Source organism: Periophthalmus magnuspinnatus, chromosome 16 (assembly GCF_009829125.3).
Source record: "Periophthalmus magnuspinnatus isolate fPerMag1 chromosome 16, fPerMag1.2.pri, whole genome shotgun sequence".
Classification (NCBI taxonomy): Eukaryota; Metazoa; Chordata; class Actinopteri; order Gobiiformes; family Gobiidae; genus Periophthalmus; species Periophthalmus magnuspinnatus.
This window is the reverse complement of record NC_047141.1, coordinates 13,652,180-13,672,631: the sequence shown is the minus strand read 5'-3', so window position 1 is coordinate 13,672,631 and position 20,452 is coordinate 13,652,180. Positions and strand designations below refer to the sequence as shown.

Sequence of the window (20,452 nt, the reverse complement as noted above, 5' to 3'; positions counted from 1 at the left end):
AAGGTTCTCTTTTTCATTATTCAGGCATTTTCAAGTGCTTTTAGACACCTGCATCTTGGTATATCACAGTAAATAAATGGTATGTGTATAGAAAACGACTATCCATGGGTTTCTGACTGACGTAAAGTTCAAAACTAAATATTACACATTTTAATGATCATGAATATATCACCATATGACAGGAAGCTGAAACCCATGAATATGTCAAAGTTCAGATTTTTACAAATAAAAAAATAACTTACAGTGATTACCTTCAGCTTCTTGAAGTGCTTAATAATAATAATAATAATAATAATAATAATAATAATAATAATAATAATAATAATAATAATAATAATAATAACAATAATAATAATAACAATGATAATAATAATAATAATAATTATTATTATAATTATTATAATTATTATTATTATAATTATTATTATTATTATTATTATTATTATTATTATTATTATTATTATTATTATTATTATTATAATGGTGCACTATAGGACTTTTCTGTTGGAGGATGTGCCACCATGGAATGTTATAGCTTTGCCTGGAATGTATGGCATTAAATGTACCTAAGGCAGCAGCCGCCAGGTCAATTTACAAGTCATATCTGTGGAGAAGCGAGCCCACTTACTCTGCATGATTTTATTTTTGATCAATAAAACCACCTAGAATGGTCATTCAGTGCTTTGGACACTGCCCCTGTCAGTTATCCAGGATTCAGAGAGCTGTTTAGCACATAAGCACAACAGATTTTTATTCATTGCCATTTTACAGAATACATTGTACACCCTTTCCTTATACCCTATGTTGATGATTAGAAATGAGTGAATCGTGATCTTAATTAAAATCCCACCAATTACACAGCCCAAGTTATACACATGCACCTCTACAAATAATATCTTATGATGGCAAAATATATCACCGCCGTCCTTCTTCTTTATTCCCAGAAGTGGGCCCCATTACTCTCGGGTGTTTTCTTGAAAAATAGTGAAGTTTCACAAAGCCCAAACGAGGATGTTGGTTAGCTCACATCTCTATTGTGTCTCAGTGCGTGCAGCCTTTCAGCAGCTCCTCTGTGGTGAGTACTCCTCTTTTCTAGACCCTATGTTTACTTCAAGCCATTAGCTGTTCCTTTCATTCTTATATTTTAAGGGAAACTATAATGGTTTGGTATACTATTTCTTAGAAGTCCAGTCCCTCTTATTTTCTGAGAATCTTCTGAAATTTTTAAGAGACGTTTTTTGTTGTTTATACATACAGACAGATACTTGATCGATCTAGATATAATTTCCCTGATTCAAATATTGATTACAGTTTTGATGTTTATTTGATTATAGAAGACACTTTGATATCGTCATGTCAAGTCGATTTGGGTTTCAGAATAATGTCAATCTAAGAGCGTTGCCATAGCTATAATTTAAAACAAAATATGTTCACATTTTTACAAATATATTTACATGGAAAAAAAAATTAATGGAAAAGTTCCCAAAATGTTATAACAGGAAGCTGATAGGTAGTGAGTAAATAGTGATCCTAAAGTGTTAGAATGTTGAACCTATTATATTATATACTTGACATGTAGCCTAATAACTGATTAACTCAAAATGGTAAAACATCTGAACCTTTTGAATTCATATATAGATAATTTACAGATTTTTTGACAGTAAAACAATGGACATTTCGATTCCTAGAACAAAACCAGTTACAATCTTTGTTTTTGGACTTGCTCTTAAAAACAGGATGTGAAACTAGATCTGGATTCCTCCTTTCTATGATGTTGGAGTTTTGTAACCTCTGACTGAAAAACTGATTTTTTTAAAGCTATTCCTTTGGTACCTCCCATTATAAAACTATTTCATTTTTATTTTCACAATTTCAAAAATATACTGTTTACCATGAGAATTCAACTAGAGGAAGAGGAAATAATGGACAATTTGTCTTCACATTGTGTTAAGGATATTGCTACATCTTGAAAGTGGGCATGCTGTAACCTCCATCAGTGTAGGAGGAAACATATGGCGTCAGTTGCACATCAGTTTTTTCCACTCACTCAAGAATCAATTTCCAAAAACTTTATTTAGTCTTTTTATTACAAAAATAAGCCTATCTCATCTTCCCTCCCTCTCCTTACCAATTTCATTCTGGCTACAGACAATTATTGTGCGTAGCCGTCAACACAAATGTGAAATTGGAAGCAGAATGAAGGCCTTTATGCACACTGCTGATAAGAAACTGGGAGAAAGTCTATTTCTGACTGCTTTAACAAACACTTTACCAAATAGCAGGTTATTGTGGACTGGGGGCAGCGATTTGACGCTAGCTTTTGAATTACAAATTATTAATATATGGCAGCTCTTTGTCTGGTTTTGGTGCAATTTGTATCTCCGGAAGTAACTCTCTGCCCGGAGGTGAAACAGTGCCGAGTGGAGATGGTGAATTAGAAGTGGGGTAATGGAAATCTGATAACTAACAACATGGACTGCTTTTATTGTGATCCAAGCAGTCTGTTTAATGTTTTCAATTTGAACAGTTTTGCAGTTGGAGAGGGCTGGCCAACAAGTGAAAAATGTTTTTTTTGACAGCAAAGGGACAGCACATATTAATGAACGTATTAATGAACATTCTTTATGTAGTATATAGTCAACGTAACTCATTTCCATCTTCAGTCCCTCGGCAGGGTGATGTTAAACAGTCTACAGGACAGGGAAAAGAACAGCAACACACTCACTATACATACAACCAGGGCCGGCTCAGTCTATAAACGGACTAAGCATCTGCTTAGGGCCCCGAGACCACCAGAGGGCCCCCAAGAGCCCATACATTTATATTGAAAATATTATAATCTATAAAGTCACAGGGCTTGTGTGTTTGCAGCAGCATAAATATCCCTCAACAATTTGATTTGTTTTATACTTGCTATGTATTAACACCAGTGCAAGGTCTCTTTATAATGTAAATTTAAACCCACTGTCACCAACTGGAACATATTAAAATCCACCAGAAACTAAGAAAAAATGTCTAGAATTTAAAAAATCTTGACCCCCCTTATATGTTTGTGTACTGTTCTTGTGACTGTGGTTCTTGTGACTGTTCTTGTGACTGTGGATGTTTTCAGTCAGATGTTGGTCATATAAAAACAAATACAATTTGTCTAGGTAATGAGAGCAGAGTCATAATGTTGTCAAATGTGAATCACCAATAGCTGAGTCAGGAGGCATCCGCTGTTGGGGGTCCCAGAGACAAACTCAGCTTAGGGTCCCCTGAAAGCTAGAGCCGGCCCTGCATGTAACACACGCACTATACATCAGAATCAGAATCAGAAGACTTTTATTGCCATAGTCTGTGAACACAGTTCACAAACTAGGAACTTGCTTCGGTGAAAAAGTGCAACATAAACACACTGAATAAATACAAATACAAATAAGGGCATGCACAAAGTTAAAAAGATATGCTTAAAAAATCAAATGAAATACTTAAAGGGAGAAAATATATACAACACACTCACTTTAAACACAACACACTCACTATAAACACAACACACTCACTATAAACACAACACACTCACTATACATACAGCACATGCACTATACATACAACTATATAACTGTTCATTTGAATTTAAAAGTTAAACCAACAACCCCTCCACATAAAACTGCCATTTAGTTCTACATAGTGACATATTTGGGCTTCGAACAACGGCTGTTTTAAAGCTTTTGAAAATTCTGCCAGTGTTGAGAGCTATTGTATATGAGCAGCAGTGTGTTCCACGGCTGCTCTGCTCCATAAGCAAAAGAGTGTTGTCCAAAAGCACTTTTCCTAAATGGCACAGAACAGTCACCTCTAGTACCTGCTCTTGTTGTCTTGTTAACCCCGTAGTCAGGGTTACTGTTTCTGGATGTTGCTGCTATAGTTTGCATTCATATTAGAGGCACTTCTACACCTCATTATGTGAACAGTGCAATTCTGTCTGAAAGAAGTTCTTTGAAGGTGCACTGTGTCACAGCTTTTAGATGATGGGTGGGCCCATCATATAAAAGCTACGACTTTATTGTTTTGCCTGAAATGTTACAGAGTACGCAGTCAAGTTTAATGCCATACTGTGGAACATTTCACTCAGACAAAAATCATCTCTATACAGACACCCCACCAGAAAAGTGCACCTTTAATATAACTATTTTCTATCAATGGTTCTATTTGTATCAACTAATAACCACATTTAAATTGATTTTTAAAATTTTGCTCATGTTAATTTCCAAGTCATTGCTTAGATGGGATTTTTTTTTAAAATAGATGTTTTTGATAGTTAATTCTACTTTATTTTACAGCGACTTGCCAAAAATACAAATTTTTTGTGCTGGAAAAGTTGAAGATGACACTTTCTCCAAGAAACTGAGCTTGAAATGGTGAGTATTTCTTCTTCCTCCCTCCATACCTGTTAAAGGGCCAAATCCCAAGATGAGACTCACCTGAGAGTCTGTGAACTTAAAGGTGCTTAAGTTATATGTACATTTCTGGTGATGGCACGTGGAAATAGAAAGGTAAAATCATACTTCGAAACATTCTTCATGGAGATAGATACGTCTTATGCCATACTGTAGAAGATTATAGTCAAAGGCACTACATTGCCATGGAAACAAGCAGGAGGAGATCCTCCTCTAAGCCAAATGAGAGTTAGGTTTGTGGAGGTGCAAGCCTGCTCTCAGTAAGATTTTCAGTACAATAAAAAACACAACTAATATATATATATATCACATATGTTGTAGGGTTGTCTTCATCTGATAGTTACAAGCTAAACTTTTCTACTCATCGTATTTGGCCAATCAGCTATGGAGCACTTCACGTTCAGACTGGGCCTCATCAAACAACTGCAATTACAATGTCCCTGCCTGCTTGGAGGACTTCTTGAACAGGAGTAATAGAGACAATGTTGTGATATCAAATGATTATGTCAGCGGAGATTTTTTATTATTTTTCTAAAATACCTTTAATATCAACTGCAATCACTTTAGACAACTGTGGGCCCAGGCATTTCTTTTACTGACAAGAGCTGCAGGAAGACATGATAAAATATTTATGAGGAGGACCTTTCTCTTTATATTGAACTATAGTGCGTTATGGAGATCACATGCCATTCTACACACCTGAAGAGCACATTTCTATGGCTATATCACTGTCAATGCATCTTTACACAATACACAAATACACCATGTCATTCATCTAGACGCTAGTTCAAATGCAGTTCTGATTGCCCATGAGTGCTATTTCTTTCTTTCTTTTTTTTCATTTTTTTTCATTTTTGCTGCCTAACAGGTTTATCAGGATGATATTCACACGGCTGTCTCTGATTGTCATGCTGTTGGCGCTGGTGAATGGCGAGAGGAATGGTGAGTGAAAAAGCACATCTAAATGGAAATGCCTAACCAGCAGTTACAGAGGCTATAGTTATTACACCTTCACTTACTGACTTTGATTTTTCTGTCAGGCTGAATATAAAATGTTTTGTCCTTATAGCAGTGGTATTTTTTACTGGGGAACTAACACATTCTAACGCACATTGTGACATTTCATTGTGTTGTACTAATCTCTTAATTCTGTATGTTGTACTTATTTTTGTTCCCTGCCTGGACTGTGGATGTGAATTATCTTGGTAGCTATAATCTGGTACATTTGTTTAATACAGATGTTCATTAATGCGCATACTCTCTATCAAACCAATACATAACATTAAAATAACACAATATATAATGTGAAATAATTTGAACTAATTATAGAGCATTTTGCATGTTTGCTTCCCCCCATTAATAAAAAATGGTTCATCCTCCTACTGTGATAACTACTCCATATTTATTTTTGCATTTTTCCCTTTGTCCAAAGCAAATCAAAAATGTTAAATTGTAAATGGGCTAGTTAGTATTTTGTACAAGTCATGAACAGCCCAGTCCTATGCTTGGTTGTAATCTTTTCATTCAAAAAACAAAGAAAAAGGAGGAAACTTTTTTGGAAGTATTAAAGTTGACGTAAATTATTGTCATTGCACATTGTAGATTCTAACATGTAGAGGCTATGAGAACAAATGTAGCTAGAATAGAAGACATACAGTATTTGGACAAGAACAAAAACTGCCATTTATGAACTGCTGTAGTTTTAGTAACATGGGAGTGGTGGATTTTAATTATATTTAAAGAAAGCCTACTCTGCTTGTGTCTGCTCTATAGCTATAATCTGACACCCGTGGAGTGTTACGCTATAATTTGCACATTTGAAATTGCAAATTATAACAAACAACATAATAAAAGAAACAATCCGCTGACTTCTGCATTAGGAAACTGGGCACAGACATCGCCATAAACGTCATCACAACAAAGAGCAGTGAAGTTGGCAACTCAGATGGATAGCTACAGATAACGTTAGCGAGTAGCGGACTGTTTTTCATTTGTATCAAAATGGCTATGCAGCGCTGTCAAACTCTGCATGTATCACTGATTAATAAGATAAAATTAAAGAACAAACTAAGTACAGAGCAGTGGTTGTATGACGGTGGCGGTGAAAATGGGGATTGATCTGCAATATGGCTTTTTGAAAATAAGTGATTAAACATGCACGAATCACTCCAAAAAAAAAAAAAAAAAAACTGAGGTGAATAAATGATGAAGAGAAACAACTATAACATGGTTAAAAGCTCTGAAAAGTCTATTTTGCATAATAGGTCTGATTTTAAAGGTGCAATATGTAACTTTTTTGGTGGAGGGTCTGCCACCTGCTTGTCACCATGGAGATATTATTGCTTTACCTGGAATGTCCCACAGGCATTAATGGAATTTAACTTCTATCAATATGGAGACAAGTATTTTTTTGAGCAATAAAACATTCATAATTAAATAAACACAAGATGTTTAATTGCTTTTTGTGGAACATTCTTGATAGAAATAACATTTCCACAAAGACAAGCATATGACCTGAAAAAAGTTGCATAGTTCTATTGTTTCGTTGCCTTCCTAGTGATATTTAAACACATTTTCTCACATTTAGAGAATGTTGTGCAGCCCTGTGCCGAGGTAAAGACGTCCAGCTCGGTGGTGGTTCTGGGGTCACCTGTGTCGGCCTCCTGTACCATCAGCGAGGACTGCCCTGTACCCATCGCCCCAGCTGTGCCCATAGACTGGCAGCTGGATGGACAAACTCTCCCCAGCAGCTCTGTGGGCAATCAGGGCAGAGGGATGTCTACTGTGGTTATACCCAACTTCAACAGCACCATGGCTTACCTCACATGCACTGTCCAGACCACACCACCGCAGATAGTGGGAGGGCTGCAAATCAGAGCTGGATGTAAGAATTTTCATGTTTTTTTTGTTGTTTTTGCTGTTCTTCTTTTCAAATATAATTAATGTGGTACTTTGAAGGACCCCAGGATGACTTTTGTAAGCTAATGAGTATCTATTCTAATTTTAAAATAGCAATAGCTTGTGTTTGTGCTTTGACAGACATAGTACTTACATAGTACTAGTTCTATATTTTGAACCACAGTACAGCAATTTAACTCAGTGTATGGATTATAATGTCAGTTTTATTTTTTGTTATAGCATTAAATGTAACAACAAATGTATTGCTTATGTATTTTATAGATCTTCCATCAGTCCCTCAAAACCTGCACTGCCAAACTAATCTGACCACACCCAGCACCATGTTGTGTAGTTGGGATCCAGGAAGAGACAGCCATTTGCCCACAAAGTACAGCCTACATACCGATATAAGGTTAAGTCTCATTCATATGCATTGTGGTTGAAAAAGACTGCATTTGGTGCATTTGGTTTATGGAAATGTATTGTTTTTGATTATATGTTTTAACATGTTTATTTGATTTCATTTTAGAGATAAAAAGAAAAATTATAGCTACAGCTTACCACCAGGGCGGCACCACTATACCATCCCCCGCTCTGACTTCACATGGTTTTCAAACATGGAGATCTATGTCAAAGCCCAGAATGAGCTCGGTGAGACCACATCACTACCAGTGTCTGTGGAGCCCCTCAGCGCAGCCAAGTTTGCCCCTCCTGAGCTTCTGAATGTCCGCGCACTGTCCAAGAGGTACGGCTGTCTGAGACTCTCTTGGAGACTCTCCCTGCACGAGTCCTGGGTCCAAGATGTGATGGATGTACAGGTGCGACTTACGGCTGCAGACAGTGAGTCAGGGAGAGACCAAAGTATCCAAGTAAGTTTTTTTTTTCACTGGATAAAAATATTTTTGGGGCTTCATATTCATTGTATGCTTCTATTTATTTGTGCTAGTTGGGGCTGCCCCCAAAGATTTTTGCCCCCTTTTATTATACATTCTTTCATTTAAAAATCTTCAATTCGCATAATGTTCAAAGTAGGAATATTTTCACAATCCACATTAGATTTTGTAATCCTGATGCTATACATTTAACTTTGTTAAGCCAGGAAGCCCTGAAATTTGATTGCCCCCCGGTGGTGAGCTCTCTGATGGCTGGTCACTGAAAATGAGTGCAACTTTGAATGCATTTTGCTCAGTTTTCTCACACTTGTGCCACCTGGTGGCCAAAACAAACAAACAAAAATTAAATAAAAAAAAATAATAAAACAATGTATTTATAATTATTATGAATATTTTAAATATATATAGTGTTGACATTATATTCTAACTATCCTTGTTTAGAGGACCCAGTGTACCCTGGGATTTCTAACGCTAAACTTACGAGATTTTTCGCTGTGATTTCCCTGTGATTATTGCATTTCGTGTTATAGAAGATAGTGGTACATTTTTGCATTTTTAGGTTTTTACATAATATATCAAGTATATACTAAGTATATATATGTATGTGTGTGTGTGTGGGGGGGGGGGGGTGTAGGGGTGTGTGTGTGTGTGGGGTGTGTGTGGGGGGTGTGTGTGTGTGTGTGTGTATGTATGTATATATATATATATATATATATATATATATATATATATATATATATATATATATATATATATATATATATATATATATATATATATATATATATAATTTATATATATAAATATTTACTTAGAGCTTTGAGAGGCGAGCACGGCCATCCAGAACCATAGACCAGTGTGGGCTTTTGCACGGGACTCGATATGTGGGCCAGATGCGGGTGAGATACCGGCAAAGCCCCTGGAGCGAGTGGAGCAGCAGTCGCAGTGGAGTCACCTTGGAGAGCGGTGGGTTCAGATCAATGCTGCACGCCACAATCAGCCCCTCTCTCTGTCTGTCTCTCTTCTCCAATCTGCTGCCTTTTCTTCCATTTCCTGCCCTTTTCAATATATGCTAATGTCATGTTTTACACCTCCCATTGCTTTGCTCAATGGCGCAGACTGAATTGATATATTGAGTTTTGCTGCACACTCTGGCAGTGAATCCATAGAAGTGTCTTGTATAGAAAAGTTTGGCTTTCTAAAGACTGGAGAATAGAGGCTCTGGCTTTTGACAAGCTGTGAAACTGACAGGCGGCTGCTTCTTTTCAGCCCCCAGTGGAGGCCTCGACTCCTGGATGAAGGTGTCGGGGGATCACACGCACAAACAAGTCAGCGTACATTTGTTTTGGAAGGTACACGAATCACACGGTTTGCCTGACACCTGTCTCAGATCTGTGTGAGCCAGAGGTATCTTTGTCAAATATCTGGTGGTGTTTTTACAGCCGTCCAAACAATTTCGTGCCAACGGGCAGAATGTGTCATATGTAGTGTCCCGAGTGAAGCAGCCAGGGGAGAGGGGCCAGCTGTGTGCTACTGTAGAGAGGTACTGCACTTTCCAGGCCCCAGCTAAAGCCAGCAAGGTGTATCTAAGTGCTGTCAACGCGGCAGGAAGGTCACAAGCCAAGTCCATACGCATTTACCACAATAAAGGTAAGACTTTTATTTATTTATTTCTATTTTTTTATTTTTTTATTTTGTGACTTGGTGAGCTGGATGGGGGTTGTATTCGTGGGTTTCAGACAAACACTTCCTTCCCGATTTGAAGGACCTTGTGAGAACTTACACCTTTCCATATTGAAAAAAATATATAATATTTTGATTTGAATTGCTTTATTGCTGTGACCACAGAGGATGGTTGCCATAGTTTGAAACCCATGAATATGTCAGTGATGGCGGAGCAATAAATGAATGCTATTGTAAAATAAAACTGGAGCTGTAGTGGTGCAAATAAACAGCCCAAATGCTCTAATTGGGTTCCTCTGTATAAATAAAGATAAAGAAAAAAAAAAAAAACAACAAAAACAAAAAGAAAATCTGAACAAAACATGGAAAAAACATTATAATAAAAGCTGATGAATAAAATAAAAGCTAAAAATTAATGAATGAATTAAAATGGTTGAAATATATAAATATGCAAGGTGCAGAGGGAAGCGGGTATGTTTGACCTGCGGCATAAAGCACAGAAATGACAGAAACCATGCAACATTAAACATGAAAAAACATCAGCTCTCATTACATGTCATGTATGTGTTTAACAATTGACTATGTTTCTGCACCACACCATATGCTGTCATCCACAGGAAAAACATACATTTCTACAGTATTTATGGCATTACAAATCAGGTTTTACATAATAGCATGTCAGAATTTCTGTTTTTCTCTATGTTTTCCTGTACTGTCTCCCCCATTTCTTCTGTGTCTCTGTGCACCTGGAGTTGAGTGGAGAGTCTGATACCACCCTCACCAATACTTTCCACTCACTACTCACCTGCATCCCATTGCGAGTCAAGCTACAACCTTTGCAGTACAAAGACTGCGCTCATCTCTTTTGTCTGCATTCTTTTGATCCATCAGTCATCATAGCATAGCATTTTGTATTTAGCCGTTTACAAATTAGTCTATGTGGTCCACCATATGATATTTGTATTTTGCTGGATAACGCTATGACTGTAATGTGAATGCTTTCTGTCTGTAGATTACACAGCTGTTACAGATCTGACCGTCACTCCATATGACGACACATCGCTTATGGTCAAGTGGACGAGTGTCGATAGAGCCTCTCTTCTTGGATTTGTGATAGAATGGATACCTTTACTAAGGGCAAACCCGGCCAATCTACAATTTCAATCCACAAACAAAAGTCATACCAGCTTCATCATACCAGGTAGTATTTTAGCTGGCTCTTCTGCTTATCTCATCATCCATCATGATTTCAAACAGCTCCTCTTGTGCGTGATCAGCCTGCCCGTACACAGTTAGCAGCTTAAGGTTCACTGATCCAGTCTAACCTCTCCTCTCTCATCAATAGGCAGCATTGAGCCATACAAGCCCTATGGGATCTCCGTGTATCCCAGGTTTAAGGATGGGATCGGCCTGCCTCAGACTGCTAATGCCTTCTCAAGACAAAAGGGTAAGTCACCAAAGGCCCCAGACAAGATCACACAAAGAGTGGGCAGACCTGTGAGGAAGACTGAGGTCAAGGTGCTTTCAAATACGGGCGTCTCTTAAGAACCAGGGGAATATAATATGTGATGGTGCAATGCCCTCTTGTGGACAAATGTGAAAAGGCAGTAGGTGTGCAGATTTTCTGTTTTTACAGTGATTTGGTTGGGTGGGATAGTGTCTGTGATAAATATTTATCATAGTTTTTGCATTAGTTAAGTTGCAGTTTGAGGTAAAGGTTGAAAAGAAAGGTAGGCCTACAAAAATACATAGTAGCAATGAGTTCTAAAATGGAATACCTGTCATCAACAGACAACACAAAACTCAACAAAAATTCATTTATCAACATAAATGTGTGTTGTCATTTATTTGTAAGTGTAATTGTTAATTATTGTGCAATTTAGCAGGCCCGGGTCTACAGAGGTTCAAAGGGGTGCGTTGCTACCTCATTTTAAAATGCTTGCAACCTCATTTTAGGCAGGGTAAATAATGACACTTTATGTTGAGTGTTGTCAGTTTGGCCTAGACCCGCTGCTGCAATTTAGCAGTTTTGGCCCATAACATTATAATTGCTAGGTTACATTTATGGAATTACCTCTACACATGTCATGTTTGTCCAACCAGGAACCAGGAATCTGCAACTAAATACACCCAATACATATAAAAGTATATAGTCACACAATTTTAACTGTTACATTTTCAAAGCTCCTTCAAAGGTTCCAAAACTCAGAATTGAAAAGACCGGGCAGTTTGATGTGCATCTGATATGGGATGAGATATCATTGGACGAGAGGAATGGCATAATCCAAGGTTACAAAGTGTTTTACCGTGAGCAAAATGGCCCGGTCAATGGTAGGTGAAATGATGCTGTGTGTTATCACGTTTACTGTTTATCAAATGCTTTCACGTGTCTTTTCTTCTAGTTGTGCTTGCAAAACCAAATGAGAGGAGAGTCCTTCTTAAGGACCTCAACCCTATGTCTGTGTATGAGGCCCGTTTATTGGTGTCTACTTATGGCGGGAGTCGTAACGGGTCAACAATTCATTTCAAAACTCAATCTTTTGGTCAGTTTCATATAAAGAAAGATTTTATCCACATAAGCACACTGTAATGTAATTTAATGTCTTTTTTTTTTTTTTCTTTCTCAGATGTGGTTTTTGTTGTGACTGTTGTCTCAATCATTATGTTATTGATTTTGACCTGCATTATAACATTTGTTTATTATTCCTCTCATCATGCAAGGTAAGGTCCTAATTATTCATAGAATCTAATTTTTTTAACAGTTTTGCCAACAGTTTTTTTGTTTGTTTGTTTTGTTTTGCATTCACAGATTTAAGAAACATTTCTGTCCTCTTATCCCTGATCCAGCTAACAGCAGCATCAAACAATGGCCAACAGAATCTTTAGAGGTGATGACAAATACAACATACGTCCTATATTGGGTGTTGGTGGACAAGAAGTATAAAACCTAAATTAGTTGTGCTAATACAAACATATGTCTGCTGTTTATCAAATAATTTATTTATTTTATTTGAAAAACCTTTGAACTCTTTACGTTTCACCACAATGTGTTTGTATTTGAAGAAATGGTATATTATTATACTGTTTGTGTAAGTCCGTATAGTATCAAGATTATTCATTAACTACAATATTTAGCCCATTTGATGGTTAACTGGTGCTATGACCAAGATGTGCAGTAGGGGGTACTGACATTACATGTTTTATTCTTCTTTGTAGGACATCCTGCCTGCCTTCAGTAATAAAGAACCCAGCCTAGTTTATGTGTCTCATCTCAGCTTCCTGGATCTTCCAACAAAGATCCAGAAAGAGGAGGATGACTGCTGGTTGAACAGTGCAGATGAGACCAGTGACCTCGGGGAGTCCATTTGTGGCTCTCCGTTCATCCCTGGGTACTGCGGATCCAACAGTGACTCTGTTCCATACGCCACGATCCTCTTCTCCAGTCCGAGCAACAGCCTGGCCCCCAGAGAGAACCATGCCTACCTGCGCTCCGAGTCCACCCAGCCGCTCCTGGAGACAGAGGAGGCCTTCACCCCAAAGAGCTACCAAAACATCACAGCTGACAAGACAAAGGAGGAGCAGTGCTTTTTTGGTTCAAGTGACAGTGAAGAGATAGATCAAGTGCCAGAGCCAGATATCAGCTGGGATCAATTTCCTTTCCTGAGAGCACTGGCAATGAATGATGCTGAAAATGAATAAAAGTGATTTGTGTGAATTTCCTAACTTGTGTTTTGAAGGGAATGCTATAGAAGTGAGATTGATAAACAATTGTTGAATAAAAATGTAGGCCCACTTTCTGTTGGTTTTGAATATGTGTCATAAAATTGTTGGTTGAGAGAGCACTCATCATATACAAAAATAAAAATACAAAACATGTTTCATATATTTGTACATACAACAATTTTCTGTTAATTAGTTTGTAGGTGATTGTTTCTAATGCATTCTTTTTTTTTTTTTTGTTGAAATAAATATGCTTTTCTACAAAGGTGTATTTGTTAGTACATTTATTTAAATGTTTTTGTATCATCCTACTATAAGTCTAAGACAAAAAGATACACATATACATAAATAGAAAAAAAAATAAAAATTATGTATATATACAAAGTACACACACACACACACACACACACACACACACATATATATATATATATATATATATATATATATATATATATATATATATATATATATATATATATATATATATATATATATATATATATATATATATATATATAAAATTTAATTTATATATTTAATTTTTATTTATTTTCTGGTTTCGACTGGACTGTTCTTACTAGACACGATTATGCTCTAGTTCGATTGGTTTAGTCTTGTCAAGATGGCGGCTCTCTGCTAGGGGTCGTGCTTGTATTTTGCTTTATGAAACTCCGTTAAGACAGTGTACATTTGTAGCTATGTTCACAAACATGTCTGTGAGGAGTTTGTTGCGGTTGTCTGGATGTATTTTTCGGGAAGCCAACGCGGTCTCTTCAGCTTTGTCTGCGGAGCCACTAACATGTTCTACGGCTCTACTGTCAGGGCCAAACCTCAGATGTGGTACGTATGATTTATCAGTGGGTCAAATTGTTCATAATACTCATGGCTGTTATTATTATACGATCATTACTTCAGTGGTGTGGCATGACTCGCTCCTCTAGCATCAGCAGTGAGCATTACTTATTTTGAGGAGGGGATCGCCACGATTGTGTGAAGGTCTCCTTAAGACATTATGAAATGAGATGAGCTAGAGTTACAGTACTAAGATTATATGTATAGGCAAATATAAAATAACTTGAGTAATTCGAGATTACTCAGATTCGAGATTTGAGTAATCGAGCAGTGGCATTGATACAGATAATAAATGTGCATGCTATGTTTTTATGTTCAAGTGTCACATCATGACAGTCATGACTGTATGTATTACCCTTTCTATCATTTGACTGGTGAGAATATACCATTATTAAGATGTCTAAATAGTTTGAAATCATTACAGTGTAAAGTGCATCCATCCATTTTCTTCCACTTATTTGACTGTTACGGGGGAAGCAGTCTAAGCAGCTACTCCCACCCCAGACACTTCCTCTAGCTCCTCCAGTGAGACCCCAAGGCCAAGATTCAGGCCATTTCATAGGTCCTTTAAAATTTTGGACTCTTTCCTCAGCAATTGAATATTTGTATATAAGCATCATAAATAGATCATTAAGAGTATTGTTGGGTATTGAAGGTGCACGATAAATAGCAGCAATAGCACATTTTTAATCATAATCATTTACATAGCTAACAGACACTGACAGAACTTTTAGGCTTTGAGCAGGAGAACAGAAGGTCCACAGACAGGTGATCTTTAACATAAATGCCGACACCACCTTCTTTAGAGGTGGTAACCTCCTTTAGACTGCCTGTTACAATGAAAAACGTTGTAATATTCTATATTGATTTCCTTATATAATATTATAATATTATAATAACTTATTTTTTTGATTGCCAGGTTTCAAAAAATAGAAATATATCTGGGTCGATTTGATTTTTCCAGACTTTAATGTGATCTAATTTAGATGTGGTATTACATACATTGATATGTATAATTCCCAGTCTCTTCCTTGTCTTGAAGTTTTGCATATCAAATAGGCCTACGTCTTTAGGGATACTAGGCATATTTGAGTTTGAACAGGATCGGTTTGACACCTGGAGATTAGGTTTGTTGTTTATATCAAACAAGTTACACAACCCTCGACAATTACTTTAATTTCAACAAGAAATTCTACATGAAATCTGCACATAAATTTGATTTAATATGGAATCCAACTGGGCACTGATTTTGTCAATGAGTCACATGAGACGCTGTTTATCCGGTAAGGAGTCAGTAAGAAATGTCATCTTGAGCAAAGATTATTCCTCTTCCAGAATTGACAAAAATTATCCACAAAAATAATTCCTAGAGCACTACAATAACACTTCAGCCAGACAAGAAGTTGTCTGATCCAATTAAATGCCATGTAACCAAAATCAGGAGATGGAATTTCCCGACTTCAGCATTATGTCACTTTTCGCACCTTACTGCTGCGAAAAGCAGTAGTAAGGTGGAAAATCAAGCTTTAGTTAAATTCAGTTGAGAGAAGAGCACAGACATCTTCCCTGTCCACAAATGCACACAAGTGCTTACCTTCTGCACGTTTTTCCACAAACAAAAAGTCAACATGTTTGTTTTGGTTCATTTGGGCGCTATACCTTTGGCTTCCATACAAACCTCCACACAATCCTCAATGCTGCTGTGTGATTGGTCCACCCATACTCTTAACCTTACAGCAGTAGTATGTCAAGATGGATTCTTGTGAGTATGTGAACTCACAAATATTGTGTCAATCCATTTTGCTGTGCAAGATTAGGTATAAACAACTGTCATAAAAAATGTCCACTCTGTATAATAATTACTGGGCTACCAGTATGTGGCTCTGGTGACACTTATACACAATATTGTAATACAACCCCAATTCCAATGAAGTTCGGACGCTGCGTACTTTAAAAAATAAATAAATAAATAAAACTTAAAAATTTGCAAATTTGCAAATCCTCTTCAACCTATAATGAACTGAATAAACTACAAAAAACATGATATTTAATGTTCAAACTAATAAACGTGATTGTTTTTTTATGCAAATATTCACTCATTTTCAATTTGATGCCTGCAACACGTTCCAATAAAGCTGGGACAGGGGCATGTTTACCCCTGTGTTACATCACCTCTCCTTTTAACAACAATCAATAAGTGTTTGGGAACTGAGGACACTAATTGTTGAAGCTTTGCAGTGGGGTGGCCATTGTCGTATTTTGCACTGCATAATGCGGCACACATTTTCAAAGGGAGACAGGTCTGGACTGTCTACTACTTTTCCACTTTGCATCAGTCCATCTCAGGTGAGCTCGAGCCCAGTAAAGCCGGCGGCTTTTCTGGGTGTTGTTGATATATGGCTTTCGCTTTGCATGGTACAGTTTTAACTTGCACTTGGAGATGCAGCGACGAACTTTGTTAACTGACAATGGTTTCCTGAAGTGTTCCTGAGCCCATGTGGAGATATCCTTTACACAGTCATGTTTTTAATACAGTACCATGATCGAAGGTCACTGGCCTTCATTGTTGGTTTTCGGCCTTTTTGCTTACGTGCAGAGATTTCTCCAGATTATCTGAATGGACCTTAAATGATGAAATCCCTAAATTCCTTACAATTGTACTTTGAGAAACATTGTTCTTAGATTGTTGGACTATTTGCTCATGCAGTTGTTCACAAAGTGGTGAACCTCGCCCCATCCTTGCTTGTGAATGACTGAGCCCTTTGGTGACGCTCCTTTTATACCCAATCGCGACACTCACCTTTCTAACTAACCTGTTCAACTGTGGAATGTTCCAAACAGGTGTATTTTAAGCATTCTTCAACTTTCCCATTCTTTTGTTGCCTCTGTCACAGCTTTATTGGAACGTGTTGCAGACATCAAATTGAAAATGAGTGAATATTTGCATAAAAACAATAAAGTTTATCAGTTTGAACATTAAATATCATGTCTTTGTAGTTTATTCAGTTCAATATAGGTTGAAAAGGATTAGAAAATCATTGTATTCTGTATTTTTTTTTTTTTTTTTTTTTTTAAGTTTTACACAGCATCCCAACTTCATTGAAATTGAGGTTGTATTTTTACAATGCCATGTGACAAGATGCATTATTACATCTCTCTTACAAATCGATACATATCAACACAGTGTATTGTGTGAGTAAGCAGTTACACAGAAATCAACCAACCTCTGAGTTCTCATTACTCAGCATGGAAAAATGACTTTGCAAACCACAAATTATCTAATGCTAAATTGTGTAGAAGTTAATTATCTTGTTTTACTCATGGGTCACAGAAGTTCTTATTTCATTTTAGCATATGATAACTTCCTGGTGCATTAGTTTTTAAAACCTTTTTGAATAAGATACTAGACAAAGATATTATATTTATAATGACACAGCTGACTTGCACTCATTTTCAGTTTATTATATGTCAAAACCCTGTGATCAACATTTGACAGGAAATGACATCAGTGATGGTTATATGACGTTACTGTGAAACCTCCATCTTCCAATCTGAAGTGAGAGTAGTGACCTAGAATATAGTATATAAGATATGTAGTTTATGATGTCTCAGTGATGCATGAAGAAAGCTATAGATAAATGTTAAAACTCTGTATTAAATTGACCGTGTACAGTACCAAGATTATAATTTCATAGTTCAAAATAAACTATAAATAGACTATTTTATTTCTTGCAGGGAGCTTTGCACTACAACCACAAGTGAGACATTATGCACGGGCTGCAAAGAAAAGCGTGGCTGGTATGTTCTTGCATAGCACTGATGGATAGATATGATTTTAAACACATAACACACATTTTCTATATTCTTTGTAGCTTCCCCAAGGCATCTGAGTGACCTTACACCGACAATGTTAAAGCTGGACTATGCAACTGTGCCACTCGCTCAAACGTACGCACTAACTTTATAACATAATCAAACATATTAAAGGGCAAAGTTCTAGTATCTTGTTTTGTTCACAGGACTGATGATGTTGTCAAAAGGCTTATCTCACTTGAGCTCGCAAGTCATGTGAGTTGTTTTAATGTTGTTCTGGATTAAGCACAATGGCATTATAACAATTGGGGAGCAAACATTTCAAAAGATTTTGAGGTTGGGTGCCAAAATTGTACGAGATATTGTTGTTCACTTCAATGAAATTCCCTCCAGTTTAAACTGGGCTAAGTAAGGATGATAATGATGAGGAATAATAATAATATATAATATAATAACATTTTAAATAAAAAATAAGTAAATATGACATGTCTTATTTTTTGTCTTATTCTATATCTGCAGAAAGAAAAGTTAGAGCTAAAAAAAGAGCTGCTTATTTCAAAGGTCCAGAGGGATAAAAATGACCGCAATTCAGAGGAGGTCAGAGGTAAGCTGAGTTCTCGCGGTCCTCATTATTTCTATCTGAACCCTGATCAGTTGAATTTATGTGGTCTTTCTTGTTTGGCAGTGGCTATGTTGACAGCAAGAATCTGCAACTTTCAAGATCATTTGCAAATACATCCCAAGGCAAGTATACGCAATTCGGATATGCTTTTAACACTTTTATATCTTTAATTGTTTGTAGTCTGCTTGTGCTGCTTTATGCTGCCTCTTAGCCAGGTTGTCATTGCAAATGAGAAGGTGTTCTCAATAGACTTACCTTGTCAAATATTGAATAAATAAAATAAATGAATACTCAACATAAAAAACTAAAAACATAAAGAATAATTTTAAAAATCTGCTTTTATTTATCACATTGTAGCATAATAAAGGGGTTTTCCTGTGCTCTCTGCTACCTTTAGGTTTTGACACATGCACTTGCTACAGGATTTCCTGGTTACACCTCGCAACTACAGACTTGTAAAATTGTGGTCGGAAATTTCCACGTTAGATCAGACATGCAAGCTAGATACTGCTACACACTTACTAAAAAAAAACAACAATATTGTCACTCATTCCTTTTTCAGTTTCAGCTTTCTATTTCATTTTTTACATAAATAATTCTTGCATTACAGGACAAAGCTAACAAAAGGCGCATGCTAATGGCCATAGACAAGAGGAAAAAGATTTTAAAGAAGCTCAGGCTAATTCGATATGACGCCTTTGAGAAAGTCTGCGAACAGTTGGGCATCACCTACACCTTTCCACCAGAGTACTACAGACGTGTCACTCGGCGTTGGCTTGCCAAAAAGGCTTTCTGTTTAAAGGTAAAATGCACATTGGCTCATAAGTAGGAAACAAGCATATTATATATTGGTAACAGAAATGGGCAAAATATGTGTTCAAATATCGGTATCAGTGACATCGGATCTCCAGATATCAGTATCGATATGTTATTGTGTAATTCCCAGTTTGTCAATGCATCAGATTTGTGTATTTAAGAGAATAATGGTTAAAACTGTAAATAGAAGAGCAATTACACAAAAATATAGCTGTAAGTCTGCAAAACCAAGTTTTTATATCCCATATAAGATTTTTTTTCCAACTTTAAAGTCAATTTGTAAACTTACAACGTCTGTGGGCCTTGGATGCCACGATATGTATTTTAAAATCTTAGAATATCAGCAAATATTGGTGTCTGCCGATATTAAGACAAGTGTATCAATATCGTTTCAAAAAATCCGAATTGGTCAATGGTCAAAATAGCACAAATAAATGTCATGGTGTCTATTTTCAAAACTGTTGTCTCATTCTGTGCTGATTCCCTGTGTTCTCCCACAGGTCTTTAAAGAAGTGCAAAAGCAAAAAGCAGAAGAAAAAAACAAGATGAAGCAAAACAAAGTCACTAAAGATGCAAACATTGCAAAAGCCCAGTGATCAACATTGAGATTTTTGTGTATTGTCTAATAATGGGATTGAAATAAAACTCTTGTCTGATGCAATGCCTCTTTTTTCCGGTCAACCAATTCAGTTAGTTGAGATCATATGAAAAAG

General features: G+C 36.6%; 2 protein-coding genes across 2 annotated transcripts; both read left to right on the top strand.

Moving 5' to 3' along the window:
• Positions 1-1,013: 1,013 nt before the first annotated feature.
• Positions 1,014-13,895, top strand: csf3r (colony stimulating factor 3 receptor (granulocyte)). Its single transcript, XM_033981627.2, has 16 exons — positions 1,014-1,075; positions 4,323-4,400; positions 5,308-5,381; positions 7,027-7,323; positions 7,620-7,749; positions 7,867-8,206; positions 9,046-9,196; positions 9,500-9,582; positions 9,673-9,880; positions 10,926-11,114; positions 11,259-11,360; positions 12,098-12,244; positions 12,316-12,456; positions 12,541-12,634; positions 12,723-12,801; positions 13,130-13,895. Exons 3-16 carry the CDS (start codon positions 5,318-5,320, stop codon positions 13,610-13,612), a joined length of 2,508 nt encoding a protein of 835 aa, XP_033837518.1. The 5' UTR covers positions 1,014-1,075; positions 4,323-4,400; positions 5,308-5,317; the 3' UTR covers positions 13,613-13,895.
• Positions 13,896-14,243: 348 nt separating this feature from the next.
• On the top strand, positions 14,244-20,396 carry mrps15 (mitochondrial ribosomal protein S15). Its single transcript, XM_033981018.2, has 8 exons — positions 14,244-14,476; positions 18,224-18,286; positions 18,361-18,436; positions 18,508-18,556; positions 18,821-18,905; positions 18,987-19,045; positions 19,534-19,725; positions 20,240-20,396. Exons 1-8 carry the CDS (start codon positions 14,335-14,337, stop codon positions 20,333-20,335), a joined length of 762 nt encoding a protein of 253 aa, XP_033836909.1. The 5' UTR covers positions 14,244-14,334; the 3' UTR covers positions 20,336-20,396.
• Positions 20,397-20,452: the final 56 nt, after the last annotated feature.

What these genes read in the sequence shown, in the direction of transcription:
- csf3r (XM_033981627.2), top strand. Translation starts at nt 5,318, where the DNA reads ATGATATTCACACGGCTGTCTCTGATTGTCATGCTGTTGGCGCTGGTG. An exon ending in TACCAGCTTCATCATACCAG is followed by an intron (nt 11,115 to 11,258) that starts GTAGTATTTTAG and finishes TCTCATCAATAG; the next exon opens with GCAGCATTGAGCCATACAAG. An exon ending in GCAAAATGGCCCGGTCAATG is followed by an intron (nt 12,245 to 12,315) that starts GTAGGTGAAATG and finishes CTTTTCTTCTAG; the next exon opens with TTGTGCTTGCAAAACCAAAT.
- mrps15 (XM_033981018.2), top strand. Translation starts at nt 14,335, where the DNA reads ATGTTCACAAACATGTCTGTGAGGAGTTTGTTGCGGTTGTCTGGATGT. An exon ending in CACTTGAGCTCGCAAGTCAT is followed by an intron (nt 18,557 to 18,820) that starts GTGAGTTGTTTT and finishes CTATATCTGCAG; the next exon opens with AAAGAAAAGTTAGAGCTAAA. An exon ending in ATTTGCAAATACATCCCAAG is followed by an intron (nt 19,046 to 19,533) that starts GCAAGTATACGC and finishes CTTGCATTACAG; the next exon opens with GACAAAGCTAACAAAAGGCG.